The 22150-nt window shown below is 42.7% G+C and overlaps 1 protein-coding gene and 1 pseudogene across 1 annotated transcript; both read left to right on the top strand.

Moving 5' to 3' along the window:
• Positions 1-1417: 1417 nt before the first annotated feature.
• Positions 1418-4472, top strand: LOC110204036 (fatty acid-binding protein, liver-like; annotated as a pseudogene).
• An 11977-nt stretch (positions 4473-16449) lies between these two features.
• LOC110204034 (fatty acid-binding protein, liver-like) lies at positions 16450-21945 on the top strand (the record flags this gene model as incomplete). Its single annotated transcript, XM_020980401.2, has 5 exons — positions 16450-16546; positions 16950-17122; positions 18435-18527; positions 19307-19343; positions 21917-21945. Coding segments are annotated over exons 1-5 (399 nt in total), but the record flags the coding sequence as incomplete, so codon positions are not given.
• Positions 21946-22150: the final 205 nt, after the last annotated feature.

The following is a 22150-nucleotide window of genomic DNA, read 5'->3' as shown; positions in this document are numbered from 1 at the left end:
TAGGGAGACCCAACCTCAATAAAGAAACAAAAATTAATTTTAACTAAAAATAAAAGGTGTTTTCTAGCAGCTAAAGGAACATCACGTGCTTGGTGTTTAATTGATAAACACAGTTTACAGTCACACTGCTCTGTCATTTTCCTTTACGATTCTTTCATTGGTCTTAAAAAGGCAAAGTCCATTTATAGATTCTCACATGTCACTGGCTTGGCAGTTATAGCTCTGAAATAAATGAAATTTTGTGTGAGTAGGACATAGGGGAGTGTGCAATGTAGTGAAGGACAGTACAGTGTTGGGACTACAGAATTAGTGTTTGAAAAATGCCCCTAGTGTAGTTGTTCGGCAGCTAGGTGGCGCCATAGTGTATAGCGCACTGGGCCTCAAATAAGACATCAGAAGCTTCCTAGCTGTGTGACCCTGAGCAAGTCACTTAACCCTGTTTGCCTCAGTTTCCTCATCTGTACCATGAGCTGGAGAAGGAAAAGACAAACCATTCCAGTAACTTTGCCAAGAAAATTGAATTGGAGTCACAAAGAATTGCACACAACTGAAAATGACCGAATGAAAAAAAGTTCAGTTTAGGGGTCTATGCTAAACTCTGAGAAAGTGAAAGTGAAAATCCTAAACTATAAGAGAATAACTCAGGTTGAATTCCAATCAGCAAATATTTATTAAATGCCTGCTGTGTGATACATACTGAGGAGACAGAGATAAAAATGAATACTCCGCCCTCCTATACACATACACACACATACACATCAGAGCACATGTGCTTACACACACACACAGTAAAACATAAGCTTCTCATAGTGAGCTCTGGCTTCAAATTCAGTACCCTGTTTTATACAAAGTCCTGCAGGTGAGAAATGACAAGTTGAGCCTGAGAAATCCCTTGATATCCACCCCAGCTCAGTGTTTTACATGCTGTGTGACCTTGACAAACTTTGGTTTCCTCATCTCTAAAACTGAAGCAACTATGATTTCATCAGCTAATACAGGATACTTGTAAGAAAAATGAGCTAATGCATAAGAAAGCACGATGTAATACAAAACAAAAAGTGCCACATTGATATTTCTTCTTGTTGCCACAAAGTGAAAAGACCTCATTATTTCCCCTTCCTTATGCCAGTGGGCACTGTCCTCCCCTCCCAGCCCCAGACACTCTGGACAATTGGATAGATCACCCCTACTCCTGTACCAAGTGGCCAGGCACTCCAGTTAACTCCCCCATGCCTTCCTTATTCTTTTTTGCTGAACATTGCTACCAAGGAATTAATGATTGAGCAGAATCATAAAAGTTCCAAACGATAACCTCTGACCAACATTTGAAGGGAACGAGCCCCTATAAAACCAGACTCTCAGGGCCAGGCCAGGCACCTTTCTCCCAGACAGTGTTTTGAGAGAACATCCCTTCACCATGAACTTCTCAGGAAAGTACCAGCTCCAGTCGCAAGAGAATTTTGAAGCCTTCTTGAAGGCTGCTGGTAAGTGCTTAGGAAAACAGCCTTTGGGCATCAAATGTTGGGATCAAAGGGACAGGGGCATTATACTTGTGGTTGCCAGAAGGGATGAACTTAAAATACAGGGAACCTGCAGCAAGTGAAATAATCCAACTAGTGAGGCTCTGGGCAGGCATTCAGGAGCCTGGCTTGGGTGTCAGGGTGAAGAATAACAGAATGAGGAGTCAGATCTGAATGTGAGCCCTGGCTCTGCTCTTAATACATTCCATAATATGGATTGCATCATCTCACTGCTCTCAACATTGGCTTCCTCATCTGGAAAATGGGGATAATAATAGTCCCTACCTCCCAGGGCTGTCACGAGACCCAAATGAGATCATTTGGCTCTTAGATGCCTTCTAGGTCTGAATCTCTATCGTATGAACCAGGTCTACCTGATGACGTCATACAGAAGAGAAAGGATACCAGGGGAATGTCCGAAATTGTACAAAATGGAAATCACTTCAAGATCACCTTAACAATGATAACCAAATCCAGGTGATGGAGTTCACTGTGGGGAGGAGTGTGAGCTGAGCACTCCAACTGGGAAAAGGTCAAGGTAAGAATATAACTTAATTCAATTTAGGGACATGGTATTCATTAAGGTGCCGCGTATTAGCCTCTGGGCTAAGCCCTGGAGGAGATGCAAAGATTAGCTAAAACTTGGTCCATAACCCCCTGGAGTAAGCTAGCAGCCTGCTAGGGAGATAAGACACAAACATATCTCTGTTAGCCAACGTGTTGCAAGATAGGTAGATTAGATGAAAAGCAGTCTGGTGGAATATGGTATAGAGGACCAGCCAGGAAGCAGTGCCTCCAGCCCATGCTGGCTGTGTTCAGTAGCTGACTTGTGTCCTTCATAACCCAGCCCCCTCCTACATTTTCAGTCTTCTCACACCTTACTCCCTGATACATACTCTGCCATCCAGTGACCCTGGCTTCCCAGCTGTTCATGAAACGAGACCCTCCATCTCTCAGCTCCAGCATTCTCCCTGTCTATCCCCCATGTCTGGAATGCTCTCACTGCTCCGCTCAGACTGCTGACTCTGCTGGCTTCCTTAAAGTCCCTACTGTAATCTCCCCCCTCTTCTACAAGAAACCTTCCCCAACAGTGCAGATTTTCACGATCTAGCCAATAACCCACAGATGCTCAGATTCCTAAAACTGAATATGGCGAATCTTCAGTCAACCTTGTTTTTGGCTGAAAAACAAAACAGACAACTTTCCTCAACCGCTTAGTTCTAGGGCCTTCCCTCTGTTAATGATTTCTCACTTATCCAGTCTATGACTTGTTTGTACCTGTTTGCTTATTGTTTCCCCCATTAGATTGTAAGCTCCTTGAGGGCAGGGACTGTCTTCAGTACTTAGTACAATGTGACACATCTTAGACGGTTAATAAATATTTATTGACTGACTCACAGACAGCAAAAGGAAGAGAAGAGAAAAGGGGAGAGGAGGAAAAGTAAGGAAAGGGCTAAGAGAACTAGAAAACAATCCAGCCAGTGAAGTATAGAAACAAGAAGTTCTGCAGGGAATCTGGCTTGGGCACTTACTCGAGTGGTGTGCCTCAGCCAGCTGAAACCGGCAGCAGAGCACAGCCCATTTTTAAATTTTAAGTGTGAGCATTTACCCTTAGAAAATAGCAACGCTACAAATCAAGGACTGATTTATTGTTTTATTGATTGCCTGTTTTAAAGTGATGAGAAGGTGTTAACACTGCAAATTATACTCAAATGTTAATACAGATTATAATGAAAATTTGTGTGTACATTTTTTCCCTCCAGAAAACCAGTTGTTGCACATTTACCAGTGCATCCCTGGCTCACCCCAGTCCCTAGGGCTTGCCAGAGCTAACTCTTCTGTCTCCCTACAGACTGTAGTGAATCTAGAAGGAGGTAACAAGCTGGTGACAAGTTTCAAAGGAATGAAGTCTGTCACTGAACTCAATGGAGATACAATCACCACCGTGAGTGATCAGGTGTTCCTTCCTGCTTGGTTGTGGGGGATGGATCCAAAAAGCATTTGGAGAACACATACTAGGTGTCAAGTACTGGGGCTGCCAATAGAAAAGGGAGGCAGTGCCTGCTCTCAAAAGGAGGCAAGAGGGGGTGAGGTAAAGACAGGTGAGGGGATGGAGGACAGTAGAGAGGAGGGAGGGAAGAGAAGATGAGGAAAAGACAGGTGAGGGGGTGGAGGACAGTAGAGAGGAGGGAGGGAAGAGAGGATGAGGGAAAGACAGGTGAGGCGATGGAGGACAGTAGAGAGGAGGGAGGGAAGAGAGGATGAGGAAAAGACAGGTGAGGGGATGGAGGGCAGTAGAGAAGAGGGAGAAAAGAGGGGAGGAGGGACAAAAGAGGGGGGGAGGGAAAGACATGGAGGACAGCAGGGATGGAGGAGGGGAGAGGGGAGGAGTTATTGCCCAACACCCTGAGTAAAGCAACATGTAGCATTTATGGCAGACTCCCAGGGAGTTGGGTGGGTGACCCTAAGGCTCCTTTCAGCTAAAAAGCCATGATCCTATCTTCCCTCCACCCCCAGTCACCTAATCCTCTACCCCATTCCTGCTAATCCCCCTTCGGGCATTAAACCCTTCTCCAGCTGGCATCTCTGTCATCCTTACACTGTGAACCTTGCTGGGAATATTTATATTTTTTAATGGGGCCCTCGAAGACCCCAAACAGCCTTCCCCAGGGTTCCCTCAGGAAGCCTGGAGAATCCATACAAAAACCCAGAAAGGTTGCCAAACCTATCTCTAGTATATCTAACATACAAGAGTCATTGATGGGTATCACATGCTGATATACTGTAAGACATTCCAGGAAAGATTAACACTGGATTTCTTCTTGGCTTTCAGACCTTTACCTTGGGTGATGTTGTCTGCAAGAGAATCAGTAAGAGAATTTAGACATGTCTGCTTTCCATTTATTTTTACTGTGTGAAATTGGTACAATAAAATGTGGCTTGTTAAAAAAATCTGTCTTTTGAATGACTTAGAAGCATATGTGTATTCAAGGTTTTAGTAATGCCTTTTATTCTTACATCACAACCATTTCTGAATTCACTGCACCTGCCCACCCACCCCAATGAGCCTCACCTTACAACAAAGAAAAGCAGGCAAGCAAAACCAAACAACAAAGTGACTCCATTTGCTAGTATATACACCCTTCTGCACCCATAGTTACCCACCTCTCCAAGGAATGGAGGGAGCCAGAAAAAGTGAATAGTTTGAAAGATTTTTGCAAATTATCATTCACCTAGAAAGAAACGGTGCTCACTTTGGCCTTGATGGAATAAGTTATACCTTGTAGGGTGATTTTAAGGGGGCTTGTGAATCATGTCCCCCATTCCTCACCAACACCCCCACAAGCACCATTATTTCTATTTGCCTAATTCTGTACCTAAAATGCCTAGGTAAGAAACATACCTTTAGATCAAAGTATTTTGAGTCCAAAAGCTCTTGGTTACAATGTGTGTATGTGTGTGTGTAGGTGTGTGTGTATGTGTTTTAAATGAGAAGGGTATTTTTTAGACCAGCTATGTAGAATAGGACCTTGAAGACACCAGCTGAAGGACCCATTTTTCTAGTAAACAATGAGGAAGATTTGGGTTATGAAGCTCACATCTGAGAGGGAAGCCTAATTGAGGAGCACAGCCTTAACTTCGGCAAGGCAAGAGGGCCTGGGTCCCAGGATTTAAAAGGACAACATGCAGTCAGCTCTGACAATCCTTTGGCTGCATGAGAACCACAGAGATGTAACCTGACTTACAGAATCACAGAATTTCAGGGGTGGAAGGAATTTCAGAGGCCATCTAGTCCAAATCATAGCTGAAGAAGAAGATTCCCTCTACATCACACCTGATGAATGATCATCCATAATTTGCATGAAGACCTCCAGTGAGAAAAATCTGCTACCTTCCAAAGCAACCATGTCTCTGTTTCAAGCAGCTGCTGATGTAATGCTTAGGGTACTTGGCCTGGAGTTAGGTGACCCTGGGCGAGTCACTTTGCTCAGTTTCTCATCTGTAAAGTGGGTTTGATAATAATAATAGCACTGCCTCCCAGAATTCCTCATCTGTAAAGTGGGTTTGATAATAATAATAGCACCTGCCTCCCAGAATTGCTGTAAGGATCACATCAGACCATATTTGTAAAGTTAGCAAGTGTCTGGCACTATATAAATGCTTATTCCTATCCTCTTTTGGATTGCTCTAACAGGCATTTTTTTCTTACATCAGAAAGAAACAAGAATATATCTGTGAAATTTGGAAGCTATGATATGGTTGGCTTGGGTAACCTCCTTCTCTCTTCTATCTTCCCCACCATCCTATGTGGCAGCTTCCTCAGAGTAACAACAACAACAATAATAACAACTGATATTTATATTATACTGTGAGGTTTGCAAAACTCTCTCAGGAGGTAGGTGCTATTACGATCCCCATTTCACAGATGAAGAAACTGAGACACTGAGAGGTTAAGTGAATTGACCAGGGTCATACAGTGTCTGAAGCTAGATTTGAACTCAGTCCTTCCTGACTCCAGGTTCTGCATTCTAAACACTGCACCACTTTGCTTGGGCGCCTCAGTGCCTCAGGTTTGTTGCATAGACAGAGTTTTGTACCTCTTATGCCAGACTGTTGGTTTCCATTCCAGTTCTTTCTTCCCTAATTGCCATTTCTTTTCCATTTTTTTGTGTTCTCATTTCATGTATAAAAACATTTCAACTCTTAAGAACAACAATAGCAGCAACAATAACTCTGCTTCCTCTCTTCGGGGTATTCTAGTTGAATTTGTACCTAAGCAGTACTTTTCTTTGGGGCTTTGCTGGTAAATGTTTGAGTCATTCTCTTCTTCTAGGTTTGTGCCTTAAGTACCCTTGTCATCATAACAGCGGTTTTGGGTGGGGTTCCTTTTTTTGTTGTTTACTTATTTTTCCAGACTATTTTCTGATTTCAGACTCTAAGTCAGGCCCAGGCTCTGCAAAATTCTAAACAGAAGATCCGGGCTGGTTCTGTTGCTGCTTCCTTGGGGTATGGAGTGTTATATAATTCCAGACTCTCAGGGATGACTCAGGATGGGGACCTGCAAACTTTCAATGCCCCAAAGTAGAGCCCTCAGATTCCAAATCTAGAATTTCTACAGTCACTAACTTTCTCAGCCCTGAGGTTCTGAGAGCAGTTTGCCCATCCCTCTTCCCGTAATCAGGTTGGGACCATTGTCATTTTCTCAGGAATCTTCCTATGAGGAAGTCTACCTTTTTGTTTGCCTTGGCTGAACACAGAAAGCAGCAAAGTCTATTCACCTCAAAATGAGAGTGGTCATGGAAAATGGGTACAGACTCTTCTTTCAGAGCTCCAAAGTTAGGTGCCAAGTTAAAGAGACATTTCATTTAAGACAGTAAAGAGGGTTGGGGAAATTACCTGGTCAAGCACCAATAGACTTTTGGAGTGGGAAAATTAGGGACAAGGAAGGAAGGAAGAAGGGAAGAAAGAAAAAGAAAGTAAGAAAGAAAATAGATCTTCAAGAAGGATATTTTAAAAATTCAGTGCAGGATGTTGCATTGAAATTGATAGTTAAAGCAAGATTGATAAGGGTTTCTCATTCAGGTAAAACTTCAGCCTGAAAACTAAAGCATGATCCTAATATTATTATGTAATATGTAGAGGGCAGCTAGATGGTACAGGAGACAGAGTGCTACGCTTGCAATCTGGAACACCTCAGTTCAAATCTGGCCTCAGGCGCTAGTTATGTGACCCTGGGCAAGTCACTCAACCCTGTTTGTCTCAGTTTCCTCATCTATAAAATGAGCCGGAGAAGGACATGAGAAACCACTCGAGTATCTTTCTCAAGAAAATCCCAAATGGGGTCACAGAGAGTCAGACATGACTGAAAATGACTTCACAACAGCAACTTGTTAAGTTATTTGTAAAGCAAATTCTTGTCCAAGTATGGGTTAGACAAAGTGGCCTCAGAGAGCTTTTGCAACTTTAAGTTGGGTCATTCAGAGGACTAAGATGGGGGTAGATTTGAGAGTTGGGATTGGCGTGGAGCTTTGGATTGTGGCTGGCATTGAAGTTTGGGTTGAAAATCAGAGGCAAGATGTGAGTGATGATACTAGGGCTGGGGTTGATGTTGGCATAAAGGCTGGCCTTGATATTCACTATGAGAGTCAGGATTGGATTGGGGATGAAAAAGGAAAGCAGAAAAGGCAATCCACATCTGAAATTGAGCCACTGGGGAGAAGGATTATTTTTTAAATTTGAAAGTCACTTCAACTTTGCAAAGGAGATTACATCTATCTCTTCCAGTGTTTGCTCAATTAGTGGGAGGGTGTAATCATTACCCTTGGCTGGCTTCTACTTACAACCACATGCAGACATTTTTATGAATAGGTCCTAGGTTCTGCGGTCTCAAGTGAAAGGTTAGTGGAGAGAACCAAATTCAAAACCTCTCCATACCATATTGATCTGCCTGAAAGATCAGAGTTGACTTTAAGGTTTAAATCCTGTTTCTCCAGAGTAGCAAACCATTTCAAAGGAAATCAGAAGAGGAAAACTCATTCTCACACAGCAATAAATACTGGGGCTGAAATCAGGTCAATTCAGTTCAACAGATCTTTCATAAGCACCTCCTATGACGTGTGTAGAAAGCACTCTATCAGGCTCTCTTTGTATAATGAATGGCCTTGTCCCCAAGAGGAAGGAAAATCTTAGGGTTACTTTTTGACCAAGACCAGCTTCTGCCTTTCCCCTAGTTTATTATCTATCAGGGATAATGGCTAATACCCAGATAACTAGGGAACAGGGACTGAACTCATTAGAAGGTGAACTCCTTTTGGGCATTTTTTTTTATCCCCCATTCTTAGCACGGTGACTGGTATAATATAACACATACTTGACTGACTGATTTCATTGATCTAGGGAACTCGCATAAAAGGAAACTTCCTCTAGAAATGTAGGTAGCCACCTGCTCTGAGATAGAGTTATCGGGACAGCTGAGAAATAAAATAACGCTTCCAGGGTCACATAGCAATTAGTGTGTGTCAGAGGTGGGATGTGAACCCAGGTCTTCCTGGCTTGGAGGCTAGCTCTAGCCCCTGTACCATACTCCTTCTCTCATAGATAATTCTGATTCCAAAAAAATACCCGACTGAGGTTGAAAGAGGTTCATCAATTTGACTAGGGTCACTCAGTGAGGAAGTTTCTGAGGCAGGGTTTGAACTCAGCTCTCCCTAACTCCACACCTGGCACTGCCTCCTAGGCAAACTAAGGTGAAGTGACTTGCCCAAGGTCACACAGCTAGTAAGTGTCTGAGGCTACTTTTGAACTTAGGTCTTCCTGACTCCAGGCCCAGCACTCCATCCATTGATTCACCTTGCTGTGTGAGAAGGGGGAATCGAAACTCAGGTTTCCCTAGCTCTGAGTCTGGCTTACTCTCCACCACTTCTCTCCCTAAAGGAGAATAAAATAAGGCTGGAAAAGAAGATTTCAGACAGACCAGAGGTCCTGAATTTGAGACTCAGATGGGGCCTGGCACCCATCATGACCAACACAATCCCTGCTATGTACCATATACCATAAGTGGTATCAAACCAGCCTTTACTTGAAGAGCTTTCGTGATGGGGAACTTACTACCTCTCCTGGGGCTCAGCCTTAATTGCTAGGAAGTTTTCCCTGACATCGGATTGAATTCATCCTCTTCTAACTTCTACCTATGATTCCTAGTTCTGCCCACCCAGACCAAGGAGAACAAATCGAATTTGTCCTTTACATAAAAACACAATCATCATGCCCTCCCTGAATCTTTTCTCTTCCAGTTAAACACCCACTCATTCTTATTAAACAGGAGCTCATCGTTCTGTTTGGTGCCTTTGGACGCTCCCCCAACTTCTCAATGTCATTCTTAAATTGTGGCACCCAGACCAGAACATGTTCCTCCAGATGAAGCCTGATGAAGGCAAGGTGCTCACTGTTCCTGGAAGCCAGCGCCCACTCCATGGAGCCCAAAGATTGCATTAGCGCTTTTTAAAATTTTTTTTTTCCATATGCTTTTGAGTTGAAAATTTTTTCTCCCTTTCCCCCCCCCCAAGACGGAGCACAATCTGACATAGGCTTTACATTTACATACTCATTAAACATATTTTCACATTAGTGAAGTTGTAAGTAAAAATTAAAACCAATAGGAGAAACTATCAGAAAGATGAAACAAAACTCAACTGAAGGTAAAAATAAGTGAGAGCGATTAGACTTCCATAGTTCTTTCTTTGGATGTGGACAGCATTTTCCATCCCGAGGCCTCTGGAGACGTGTTCGATCCTCGTAATGCTGAGAACGGTTCAGTTTAACATTCTTAGTCATTGCATAACATGGCTGCTATTGTATACAAAGTCCTCTTGGTTCTGCTCACTTCACTCAGCATCAGACCATATAAGCCTTCCCAGGTTTTTCTGAAGTCGGCCTGTTCATCATTTCTTATAGAACAATAGTATTCCATTACATTCATATACCACAAGTTGCTCAGCCATTCCCCAATTGATGGGCATCCTCTCAATTTCCAATTCTTTGCCACCACAAAAAGAGCTGCTATGAATATTTTTGTACATGTGGGTCCTTTTCCCATTTGTTTGATCTCTTTGGGATATAGCCCTAGAAGTGCTATTGCTGGATCAAAGGGTATGCACATTTTTGTAGCCCTTTGGGCATAGTTCCAAATTGTTCTCCAAAATGGTGAGATCATTTCACAACTCCACCAACAATGTATTAGCATTCCAATTTTCCCACGTCCTCTCCAACATTTATCATTTTCCTGTTTTGTCATGTTGGCGAATCTGATAGGTGTGATGTGGTACCTCAGAGTTGTTTTGATTTGCATTTCTCTAATCAATAATGATTTAGAGCATTTTTACATATGACTATAGATGGCTTTAATTTCTTCATCTGAGAACTGCCTGTTCATATCCTTTGACCATTTATCAATTGGGGGAATGGCTTGTATTCTTATAAATTTGTCTTAATTCTCTATATATTTTAGAAATGAGGCCTTTATCAGAAAGACTGGTTGTAAAAATTCTTTCCCAATTTTCTACCTTCCTTCTAATCTTAGTTGCATTGGCTTTGTTTGTGCAAAAACTTTTCAATTTAATGTAGTCAAAATTATCCATTTTGCTTTTGCTAATGTTCTCTATCTCCTGTTTGGCCACGAACTCTTCTGTTCTCTATAGATCTGATAGGTAAACTATTCCTTGTTCTCCCAGTTTACTAATGGTATCAGCTTTTATATCTAAGTCATGAACCCATTTTGACTTTATTTTGGTATATGGTGTGAGATTTGGGTCTATGCCTAGTTTCTGCCATACTCTTTTCCAGTTTTCCCAGCAGTTTTTTTTCAAAGAGTGGGTTCTTATCCCAGAAACTGGGGTCTTTGGGTTTATCAAATAATAGATTACTATAGTCATTGACTACTGCGTCTTGCATATTTAACCTATTCTACTGATCCACCTCCCTATTTCTTAGCCAGTACCAAGCAGGTTTGATGATTGCTGCCTTATAATACAATTTAAGATCTGGAATTGCTAGGCCACCTTCCCCTGCATTTCTTTTCATTAGTTCCTTTGATATTCTGGGACTTTTCTTTTTCCAAATGAATCTTGCTATTATTTTTTCTAACTCTATAGAATAATTTTTTGGTGGCTTGATTGGTATGGCACTGAATAAGTAAATTAGCTTAGGTAGCATTGTCATTTTTATTATTTTAGCTTGGCCTACCCATGAGCAACTGATGTTTTTCCAATTATTTAGATGTGATTTTATTTGTGTGAAAAGTGTTTTGTAATTGTGTTCATAGAGTTCCTGGGTTTGTTTCGGGAGGTAGACTCCTAAATATTTTATAATGTCTACAGTAAGGCATTAGCGCTTTTGACAGTTTCATCATGCAACTGATTTATGTTAAGCTTGTGTCCATTAAAGCCTCCATTACTTTTTCCACAGCAACAGCTGTCTAACTAGGCCTTCCCCTTTTATACTTAGGAAATTGATTTTCTGTACCCAAGTATAGGGCTTTACATTGATTTCTGTTAGATTTTGTGTCATTGGATTCAGCCCAATGGTCTAGCCTGTCAAGATCTTTTTAGATTCTGATTCTATCATCCAATATGTTAGTTATCTGCCCCCATCCTCCAAGCCCCAGCCCCATTTTGTGTCATCTGCAAATTTGATGACATCTCCTCTGTGCATTTATGCAGATCACTGATTAAAATCAGCCCAGGACAAGCCTGGAACCCTGAAGGATTCTACTAAGGCCAGCTAGGGAGCACAGTTGGTAGGGCCCTGAATCTGGGGTCAGGAGGACTTGCATTTGAATCCAGACTCAGACACTTACTATCTGTGTCAAGTCACTTCATCCCTGTTTGCCTCAGTTTACTCAACTGCAAAATGGAAATAATAATAGCACTTCCCTCTCAGTGCTGTTGTATAGGTTGAATGCGATAACATTTGTAGAGTACTTAGCACAGTGCCTGGCACATAGTAGGTGCTATATAGCTTATGGGTCAGTCAGATGGTTGAATGGACAAAGTACTGGGCCCGGAATCAAGAAGACCTGAGTTCAAATTCTACCTCAGACACTTACACTATTTGACCTAGTCACTTAATTCCTGTTTGCCTTAATCCATGGAAGAAGGAAATGGCAAACCATTCTAGTATCTTTGCCAAGAAATTCCCATGGACAGTATTGGTGTGCTATGGCCCATGGGGTCATGAAGAGTTGGCTGTGATTGAACAATAACAAATGCTTATGTCCTCCCTCCCCTGGAAGTCTGCCTGGTACCATGTCGGTATTGAACCACTAACAGCTAATCTTTGGGTCCAGTCATCCAGTGATTTCTGGATCTAAGTAATTGCTGTTCCACATCTCTCCACCTTCTCCATGAGAATAATATGAGATTCTTTACTACAAGTTTTGCTAAAACTTAGGAAAATTTTGTCCACAGCATTTCCTCCCAAAGAATGAGTAATCCTGTCAAAAGAGACAATGAACTCAATGGGGCCAGTGGTGTTCTGGATGATTCCAAGCTGGCTCTTTGTAATTACCACTTCCTTCTCCACATGTTGGCTAATCTTTTATCATCCTCTCTAGAATTTTCCCAGGAATGGAAGCCAAGCTCACCGACCTCTAATTGGAAGACTCTGATGTCATCACTTTCTTGAAAATGTGGACTGCATTGTCCCCTTTCCCACCTTGTAGGCCATTGCCATCTTCCATGATCTTTCAGATATCACTGACGGTGACCTGGCAATCCTATTCACCACTTCTTTCAGCACCAGAAGATATTGTTCACCTGGGCTAGATGGCTCAGTGGACACAGCACTGGGTCTGGAGTTAGGAGACCTGAATTCAAATTTGACCTCAGACATTCCCTAGCTGTGTGACTCTGGGCAAATCACTGAACTTCTGTCTGCCTCATCTGTAGAATGTGAACAATAATAATACCAACATTCCAGAGCTGGTCTGAAGATCAAATGAGATCATATTTGTCAAGCACTTAGCACCGTGCTTTGCACATAGTAGGTGTTTCATAGATGCTCTTTTCCTTTCTTAGTATCTCTGTACTTATATTAAACACCAACTTCATGCTAGTCAGAATGGTTCTCTCATTTCTAGTGTGAACCTGAAATGCCTGATTGAAGAGTGTGTTTGCATTTTATCCTGCAGACCACGGGGAGCCACTGAAGAGTTTTGAGTTCAGAAGTGACGTGGTCGTGCCTTGGTCACAGAAAGATTATTTTGGCAGCTAGGTAAGGAATAGATTCAAGAAGAGAGAGCCTTCTTGGAAGAAGAGAGACCACTTAGGAGGCTACTCTGAGAAGTGATACGGACCTGAGAGATGGGTGTTAAAAAAGGGGAGTGATTCGAGAGATGCTGTGGAGTTGAAATCGACAGGACTTGGGGATGAATTGGATATGGGGACTGGAAGGGATGGAGGGAAGAAGACTCTGAGATTCTGAATCAGGTTGGCTGATTGTTCTCAGAAGAAGAAGGGAAGTTTGGAGGAAGGGCAAATTTAGGTGGAGAAGAGGAATTCTGTTTTGGAGGCACTGAATTGGATGCAGCCTGCTGCAATGGACTGCAGGGTACAGAACATCGATATGGATTTGAGCTCAACTCCCACATCAGATATTTACTAGCTCGATGAATCTGGGCAAGTCACTTCATACTAAAGAAAGTAGCTAGCATTTAGATAGCATTTTAATGTTTGCAAAGCACTTTATGTCATCTCATTTGGCCCTCCTAATAACTCTGTGAGGTAGGTACTATGATTATTGTCCCCATTTTGCAGATCAGGAATCTGAGGCTCAGAGAAATTAAGTCTAGGATTACACAGCTAGTTAATGTCAGGGGCAGTATTTGAACTCAGGTCTTCCTGACTCCAAGTCCAGCAATCCATCCACTGTCTCACCTAGCTGTATACTTAATCTCTCTGGACCTCAATTTCCTCATGCATTAAAGGAAAGAGTGGATATAATGCTCCCTAAGGTCTCTTCAAGCCCTAAATATGTGATTCAATGTGCCAGAACGTCACTGAGAAAGAAATATCCAAAGGGCAGTTGGAGATGTCAGATAAGAATTCAGGAGAGAATTTAGTATTGTTACAAGTATAGACTTGAATATCGACAGTAAAGAGAAGAGTATGAGACACATAATTGATTGGGATCACTGAGATAGAGTGGAGAGAAACAAGGCGAGAAGAAAAGGACCTTGGGGGAAACCAGCACTTAGGGATTGGAAGATGATTGATGAGTCAGGAAAGCAGCCTGAGAAGGAGGGATCAGAAAGACAGAAGAACCAGGATAAGAACATTGTGGAAGCCAAATAGAGAGAGGAAAGTCTTCATTGGGAGGGTCTGGATGGCAGGGTCAGAAGGCCAAGAGAAACAAAGAAATGTGAGGACTAACACAAGACCATGACATGGGTCCAGAGCTTGTAGCCTGTATGTAGCATCTCACTCTTGACTTAGCCCTCAAATGACAAATTACATTTATTCCTGCATCCCTCTAGTCCATCTCTCTGTCCCCGTTTTGTGTGAATGCTCCGGGCCTGCCATAAGACAAGCAAGGGCAGCTTTAAGAATAAAGAGGAACCTTTCATCGGTGATGAAACACACCTCAGGAAACAGGGGACTGACTGTCATGGTGGTACTGGGTTTTCTACCTCTGACTCCTCTCTATCTTACTCTTTCTGTTCTGGCCAGTGTCTATAAGCCAGTGAGGTTGTGGCCCTTTCACCACTGTCCCTGGTCCTGGTCCAGATTGGCAACATTGCTCCCTCCTCTTTTTTCTGTGGCAGTGGTAAATGCTTATAGGCCCTCACCAGGCATGGGAGGAGGAGGTGGAGGCTGGTGAATGGCTTGTGTTCAGGAGTTCTGAGCTGCTAAGTCTGCCATCAACACCCCCAGCTCCCAAGTTGCCTAACCAGCAGTAAATTGGCCAAGGTCAGAGACACAAAGCAGATTAACTGATTGGGACTGGGGTCCTGAATGAGTGGTTGCTATGCTTCTGGCCTGAGAGATATAGGGAGACCCAAACTCAATAAACAAACAAAAATTAATTTTAACTAAAAAATAAAAGGTGTTTTCTAGCAGCTAAAGGAACATCACGTGCTTGGTGTTTAATTGATAAACACAGTTTACAGTCACACTGCTCTGTCATTTTCCTTTACGATTCTTTCATTGGTCTTAAAAAGGCAAAGTCCCATTTATAGATTCTCACATGTCACTGGCTTGGCAGTTATAGCTCTGAATAAAATGAAATTTTGTGTGAGTAGGACATAGGGAGTGTGCAATGTAGTGAAGGACAGTACAGTGTTGGGACTACAGAATTAGTGTTTGAAAAATGCCCTAGTGTAGTGGTTTGGCAGCTAGGTGGCACCATAGTGTATAGCGCACTGGGCCTCAAATAAGACCTCAGAAGCTTCCTAGCTGTGTGACCCTGAGCAAGTCACTTAACCCTGTTTGCCTCAGTTTCCTCATCTGTACCATGAGCTGGAGAAGGAAAAGACAAACCATTCCAGTAACTTTGCCAAGAAAACCTTGAATTGGAGTCACAAAGAATTGCACACAACTGAAAATGACCGAATGAAAAAAAGTTCAGTTTAGGGGTCATGTAAACTCTGAGAAAGTGAAAGTGAAAATCCTAAACTATAAGAGAATAACTCAGGTTGAATTCCAATCAGCAAATATTTATTAAATGCCTGCTGTGTGATACATACTGAGGAGACAGAGATAAAAATGAATACTCTGCCCTCCTATACACATACACACACATACACATCAGAGCACATGTGCTTACACACACAACACAGTAAAACATAAGCTTCTCATAGTGAGCTCTGGCTTCAAATTCAGTACCCTGTTTTATACAAAGTCCTGCAGGTGAGAAATGACAAGTTGAGCCTGAGAAATCCTTGATATCCACCCAGCTCAGTGTTTTACATGCTGTGTGACCTTGACAAACTTTGGTTTCCTCATCTCTAAAACTGAAGCAACTATGATTTCATCAGCTACCCTACAGGATACTTGTAAGAATCAAATGAGCTAATGCATAAGAAAGCACGATGTAATACAAAACAAAAAAGTGCCACATTGATATTTCTTCTTGTTGCCACAAAGTGAAAAGACCTCATTATTTCCCCTTCCTTATGCCAGTGGGCACTGTCCTCCCCTCCCAGCCCAGACACTCTGGACAATTGGATAGATCACCCCCTACTCCTGTACCAAGTGGCCAGGCACTCCAGTTAACTCCCCCTTCCTTATTCTTTTTGCTGAACATTGCTACCAAGGAATTAATGATTGAGCAGAATCATAAAAGTTCCAAACGATAACCTCTGACCAACATTTGAAGGGAACGAGCCCCCTATAAAACCAGACTCTCAGGGCCAGGCCAGGCACCTTCTCTCCCAGACAGTGTTTTGAGAGAACATCCCTTCACCATGAACTTCTCAGGAAAGTACCAGCTCCAGTCCCAAGAGAATTTTGAAGCCTTCTTGAAGGCTGCTGGTAAGTGCTTAGGAGAACAGCCTTTGGGCATCAAATGTGGGATCAAAGGGACAGGGGCATTATACTTGTGGTTGCCAGAAGGGATGAACTTAAAATACAGGGAACCTGCAGCAAGTGAAATAATCCAACTAGTGAGGCTCTGGGCAGGCATTCAGGAGCCTGGCTTGGGTGTCAGGGTGAAGAATAACAGAATGAGGAGTCAGATCTGAATGTGAGCCCTGGCTCTGCTCTTAATACATTCCATAATATGGATTGCATCATCTCACTGCTCTCAACATTGGCTTCCTCATCTGGAAAATGGGGATAATAATAGTCCCTACCTCCCAGGGCTGTCACGAGACCCAAATGAGATCATTTGGCTCTTAGATGCCTTGTAGATCTGAATGTCTATTGTATGAACCAGGTCTACCTGATGACGTCATACAGAAGAGAAAGGATACCAGGGGAATGTCCGAAATTGTACAAAATGGAAATCACTTCAAGATCACCTTCAACAATGATAACCAAATCCAGGTGATGGAGTTCACTGTGGGGGAGGAGTGTGAGCTGAGCACTCCAACTGGGGAAAAGGTCAAGGTAAGAATACAACTTAATTAAATTTAGGGACATGGTATTCATTAAGGTGCCGCGTATTAGCCTCTGGGCTAAGCCCTGGAGGAGATGCAAAGATTAGCTAAAACTTGGTCCATAACCCCCTGGAGTAAGCTTGCAGCCTGCTAGGGAGATAAGACACAAAAATATCTCTGTTAGCCAACGTGTTGCAAGATAGGTAGATTAGATGAAAAGCAGTCTGGTGGAATATGGTAGGACCAGCCAGGAAGCAGTGCCTCCAGCCCATGCTGGCTGTGTTCAGTAGCTGACTTGTTTCCTTCATAACCCAGCCCCCTCCTACATTTTCAGTCTTCTCACACCTTACTCCCTGATACATACTCTGCCATCCAGTGACCCTGGCTTCCCAGCTGTTCATGAAACGAGACCCTCCATCTCTCAGCTCCAGCATTCTCCCTGTCTATCCCCCATGTCTGGAATGCTCTCACTCCTCCGCTCAGACTGCTGACTCTGCTGGCTTCCTTAAAGTCCCAACTGTAATCTCCCCCCACTCTTCTACAAGAAACCTTCCCCAACAGTGCAGATTTTCACATCTAGCCAATAACCACAGATGCTCAGATTCCTTAAAACTGTAATATGGCGAATCTTCAATCAACCTTGTCTTTGGCTGAAAAAACAGACAACTTTCCCCAACCGCTTAGCTCTAGGGCCTTCCCTCTGTTAATTATTTCTCACTTATCCAGTCTATAACTTGTTTATACCTATTTGCTTATTGTTTCCCCCATTAGATTGTAAGCTCCTTGAGGGCAGGGACTGTCTTCAGTACTTAGTACAATGTGATACATCTCAGACGGTTAATAAATATTTATTGACTGACTCACAGACAGCAAAAGGAAGAGAAGAGAAAAGGGGAGAGGAGGAAAAGTAAGGAAAAGGCTAAGAGAACTAGAAAACAATCCAGCCAGTGAAGTATAGAAACAAGAAGTTCTGCAGGGAATCTGGCTTGGCCACTTACTCGAGGGGTGTGCTGGAGCCAGCTGAAACCGGCAGGAGAGTGTCATCGCATTGTTAAATTTTAAGTGTGAGCATTTACCCCTTAGAAAATAGCAAACGCTACAAATCAAGGACTGATTTATTGTTTTATTGATTGCCTGTTTTAAAGTGATGAGAAGGTGTTAACAATGCAAATTATACTCAAATGTTAATACAGATTATAATGAAAATTTGTGTGTACATTTTTTCCCTCCAGAAAACCAGTTGTTGCACATTTACCAGTGCATCCCTGGCTCACCCCCAGTCCCTAGGGCTTGCCAGAGCTAACTCTTCTGTCTCCCTACAGACTGTAGTGAATCTAGAAGGAGGTAACAAGCTGGTGACAAGTTTCAAAGGAATGAAGTCTGTCACTGAACTCAATGGAGATACAATCACCACCGTGAGTGATCAGGTGTTCCTCTTCCTGCTTGGTTGTGGGGGATGGATCCAAAAAGCGTTTGGAGAACACATACTAGGTGTCAAGTACTGGGGCTGCCAATAGAATAAGGGAGGCAGTGCCTGCTCTCAAAAAGGAGGCAAGAGGGGGTGAGGTAAAGACAGGTGAGGGGATGGAGGACAGTAGAGAGGAGGGAGGGAAGAGAAGATGAGGAAAAGACAGGTGAGGGGATGGAGGGCAGTAGAGAAGAGGGAGAAAAGAGGGGAGGAGGGACAAAAGAAGGTGGGAGGGAAAGACATGGAGAACAGCAGGGATGGAGGAGGGGAGAGGGGAGGAGTTATTGCCCAACACCCTGAGTAAAGCAACATGTAGCATTTATGGCAGACTCCCAGGGAGTTGGGTGGGTGACCCCTAAGGCTCCTTTCAGCTAAAAAGCCATGATCCTATCATCCCTCCTTCCCCAGTCACCCAATCCTCTAACCCATTCCTGCTAATCCCCCTTCAGGCATTAAACCCTTTTCCAGCTGGCATCTCTGTCATCCTTACACTGTGAACATTGCTGGGAATATTTATATTTTTAAATGGGGCCCTCGAAGACCCCAAAGCCAGCTTTCCCCAGGATTCCCTCAGGAGGCATGGACAATCCAAACAAAAACCCAGAAAGATTGCCAAACCTATCTCTAGTATATGTAACATACTGGGGTCATTGACAGGTATCACATGCTGATATACTGCAAGTCATTCCAGGAAAGATTAACACTGGATTTCTTCTTGGCTTTCAGACCTTTACCTTGGGTGATGTTGTCTGCAAGAGAATCAGTAAGAGAATTTAGACATGTCTGCTTTCCATTTATTTTTACTGTGTGAAATTGGTACAATAAAATGTGGCTTGTTAAAAAAATCTGTCTTTTGAATGACTTTACAAGCATATGTTTATTCAAGGTTTTAGTGATGCCTTTTATTCTTACATCACAACCATTTCTGAATTCATTGCACCTGCCCACCCACCCCCAATGAGCCTCACCTTACAACAAAGAAAAGCAGGCAAGCAAAACCAAACAACAAAGTGACTCCATTTGCTAGTATATACACCCTTCTGCACCCATTGTTACCCACCTCTCCAAGGAATGGAGGGAGCCAGAAAAAGTGAATAGTTTGAAAGATTTTTGCAAATTATCATTCACCTAGAAAGAAATGGTGCTGACTTTGGCCTTGATGGAATAAGTTGTTACCTTGTAGGGTGATTTTAGGGGGGCTTGTGACTCATGTCCCCCCATTCCTCACCAACACCCCCACAAGCACCATTATTTCTATTTCCCTAATTCTGTACCTAAAATGCCTAGGTAAGAAACATACCTTTAGATCAAAGTATTTTGAGTCCAAAAGCTCTTGGTTACAATGTGTGTATGTGTGTGTGTAGGTGTGTGTGTATGTGTTTTAAATGAGAAGGGTATTTTTTAAACCAGCTATGTAGAATAGGACCTTGAAGACACCAGCTGAAGGACCCATTTTTCTAGTAAACAATGAGGAAGATTTGGGTTATGAAGCTCACATCTGAGAGGGGAAGCCTAATTGAGGAGCACAGCCTTAACTTCGGCAAGGCAAGAGGGCCTGGGTCCCAGGATTTAAAAGGACAACATGCAGTCAGCTCTGACAATCCTTTGGCTGCATGAGAACCACAGAGATGTAACCTGACTTACAGAATCACAGAATTTCAGGGGTGGAAGGAATTTCAGAGGCCATCTAGTCCAAATCATAGCTGAAGAAGAAGATTCCCTCTACATCACACCTGATAAATGATCATCCATAATTTGCATGAAGACCTCCAGTGAGAAAGAATCTGCTACCTTCAAAGCAACCATGTCTCTGTTTCAAGGCAGCTGGTGATGTAATGCTTGGGTACTTGGCCTGGAGTTAGGAAAACCTGAGTACAAATCTTGTCTCAGATACTTCTTAGCTGTGTGACCCTGGGCGAGTCACTTTGCCTCAGTTTCCTCATCTGTAAAGTGGGTTTGATAATAATAGCACCTGCCTCCCAGAATTGCTGTAAGGATCACATCAGACCATGTTTGTAAAGTTAGCAAGTGTCTGGCACTATATAAATGCTTATTCCTATCCTCTTTTGGATTGCTCTAACAGGCATTTTTTTCTTACATCAGAAAGAAACAAGAATAATCTGTGAAATTTGGAAGCTATGATATGGTTGGCTTGGGTAACCTCCTTCTCTCTTCTATCTTCCCCACCATCCTATGTGGCAGCTTCCTCAGAGTAACAACAACAATAATAAACAACTAATATTTATATTATACTGTGAGGTTTGCAAAACTCTCTCAGGAGGTAGGTGCTATTACGATCCCCATTTCACAGATGAAGAAACTGAGACACTGAGAGGTTAAGTGAATTGACCAGGGTCATACAGTGTCTGAAGCTAGATTTGAACTCAGTCCTTCCTGACTCCAGGTTCTGCATTCTAAACACTGCACCACTTTGCTTGGGCGCCTCAGTGCCTCAGGTTTGTTGCATAGACAGAGTTTTGTACCTCTTATGCCAGACTGTTGGTTTCCATTCCAGTTCTTTCTTCCCTAATTGCCATTTCTTTTCCATTTTTTTCTAGTGTTCTCATTTCATGTATAAAAACATTTCAACTCTTAAGAACAACAATAGCAGCAACAATAACTCTGCTTCCTCTCTTCGGGGTATTCTAGTTGAATTTGTACCTAAGCAGTACTTTTCTTTGGGGCTTTGCTGGTAAATGTTTGAGTCATTCTCTTCTTCTAGGTTTGTGCCTTAAGTACCCTTGTCATCATAACAGCGGTTTTGGGTGGGGTTCCTTTTTTTGTTGTTTACTTATTTTTCCAGACTATTTTCTGATTTCAGACTCTAAGTCAGGCCCAGGCTCTGCAAAATTCTAAACAGAAGATCCGGGCTGGTTCTGTTGCTGCTTCCTTGGGGTATGGAGTGTTATATAATTCCAGACTCTCAGGGATGACTCAGGATGGGGACCTGCAAACTTTCAATGCCCCAAAGTAGAGCCCTCAGATTCCAAATCTAGAATTTCTACAGTCACTAACTCTCTCAGCCCTGAGGTTCTGAGAGCAGTTTGCCCATCCCTCTTCCCATAATCAGGTTGGGACCATTGTCATTTTCTCAGGAATCTTCCTATGAGGAAGTCTACCTTTTTGTTTGCCTTGGCTGAACACAGAAAGCAGCAAAGTCTATTCACCTCAAAATGAGAGTGGTCATGGAAAATGGGTACAGACTCTTCTTTCAGAGCTCCAAAGTTAGGTGCCAAGTTAAAGAGACATTTCATTTAAGACAGTAAAGAGGGTTGGGGAAATTACCTGGTCAAGCACCAATAGACTTTTGGAGTGGGAAAATTAGGGACAAGGAAGGAAGGAAGAAGGGAAGAAAGAAAAAGAAAGTAAGAAAGAAAATAGATCTTCAAGAAGGATATTTTAAAAATTCAGTGCAGGATGTTGCATTGAAATTGATAGTTAAAGCAAGATTGATAAGGGTTTCTCATTCAGGTAAAACTTCAGCCTGAAAACTAAAGCATGATCCTAATATTATTATGTAATATGTAGAGGGCAGCTAGATGGTGCAGGAGACAGAGTGCCACGCTTGGA

The sequence above is a fragment of the Phascolarctos cinereus genome, unplaced genomic scaffold (genome assembly GCF_003287225.1).
Source record: "Phascolarctos cinereus isolate Bilbo 61053 unplaced genomic scaffold, phaCin_HiC Scaffold_66;HRSCAF=597, whole genome shotgun sequence".
In the NCBI taxonomy this organism is placed as follows: domain Eukaryota; kingdom Metazoa; phylum Chordata; class Mammalia; order Diprotodontia; family Phascolarctidae; genus Phascolarctos; species Phascolarctos cinereus.
Note: the sequence above shows the minus strand (reverse complement) of the source record. Positions and strands in the feature narration are given on the sequence as shown.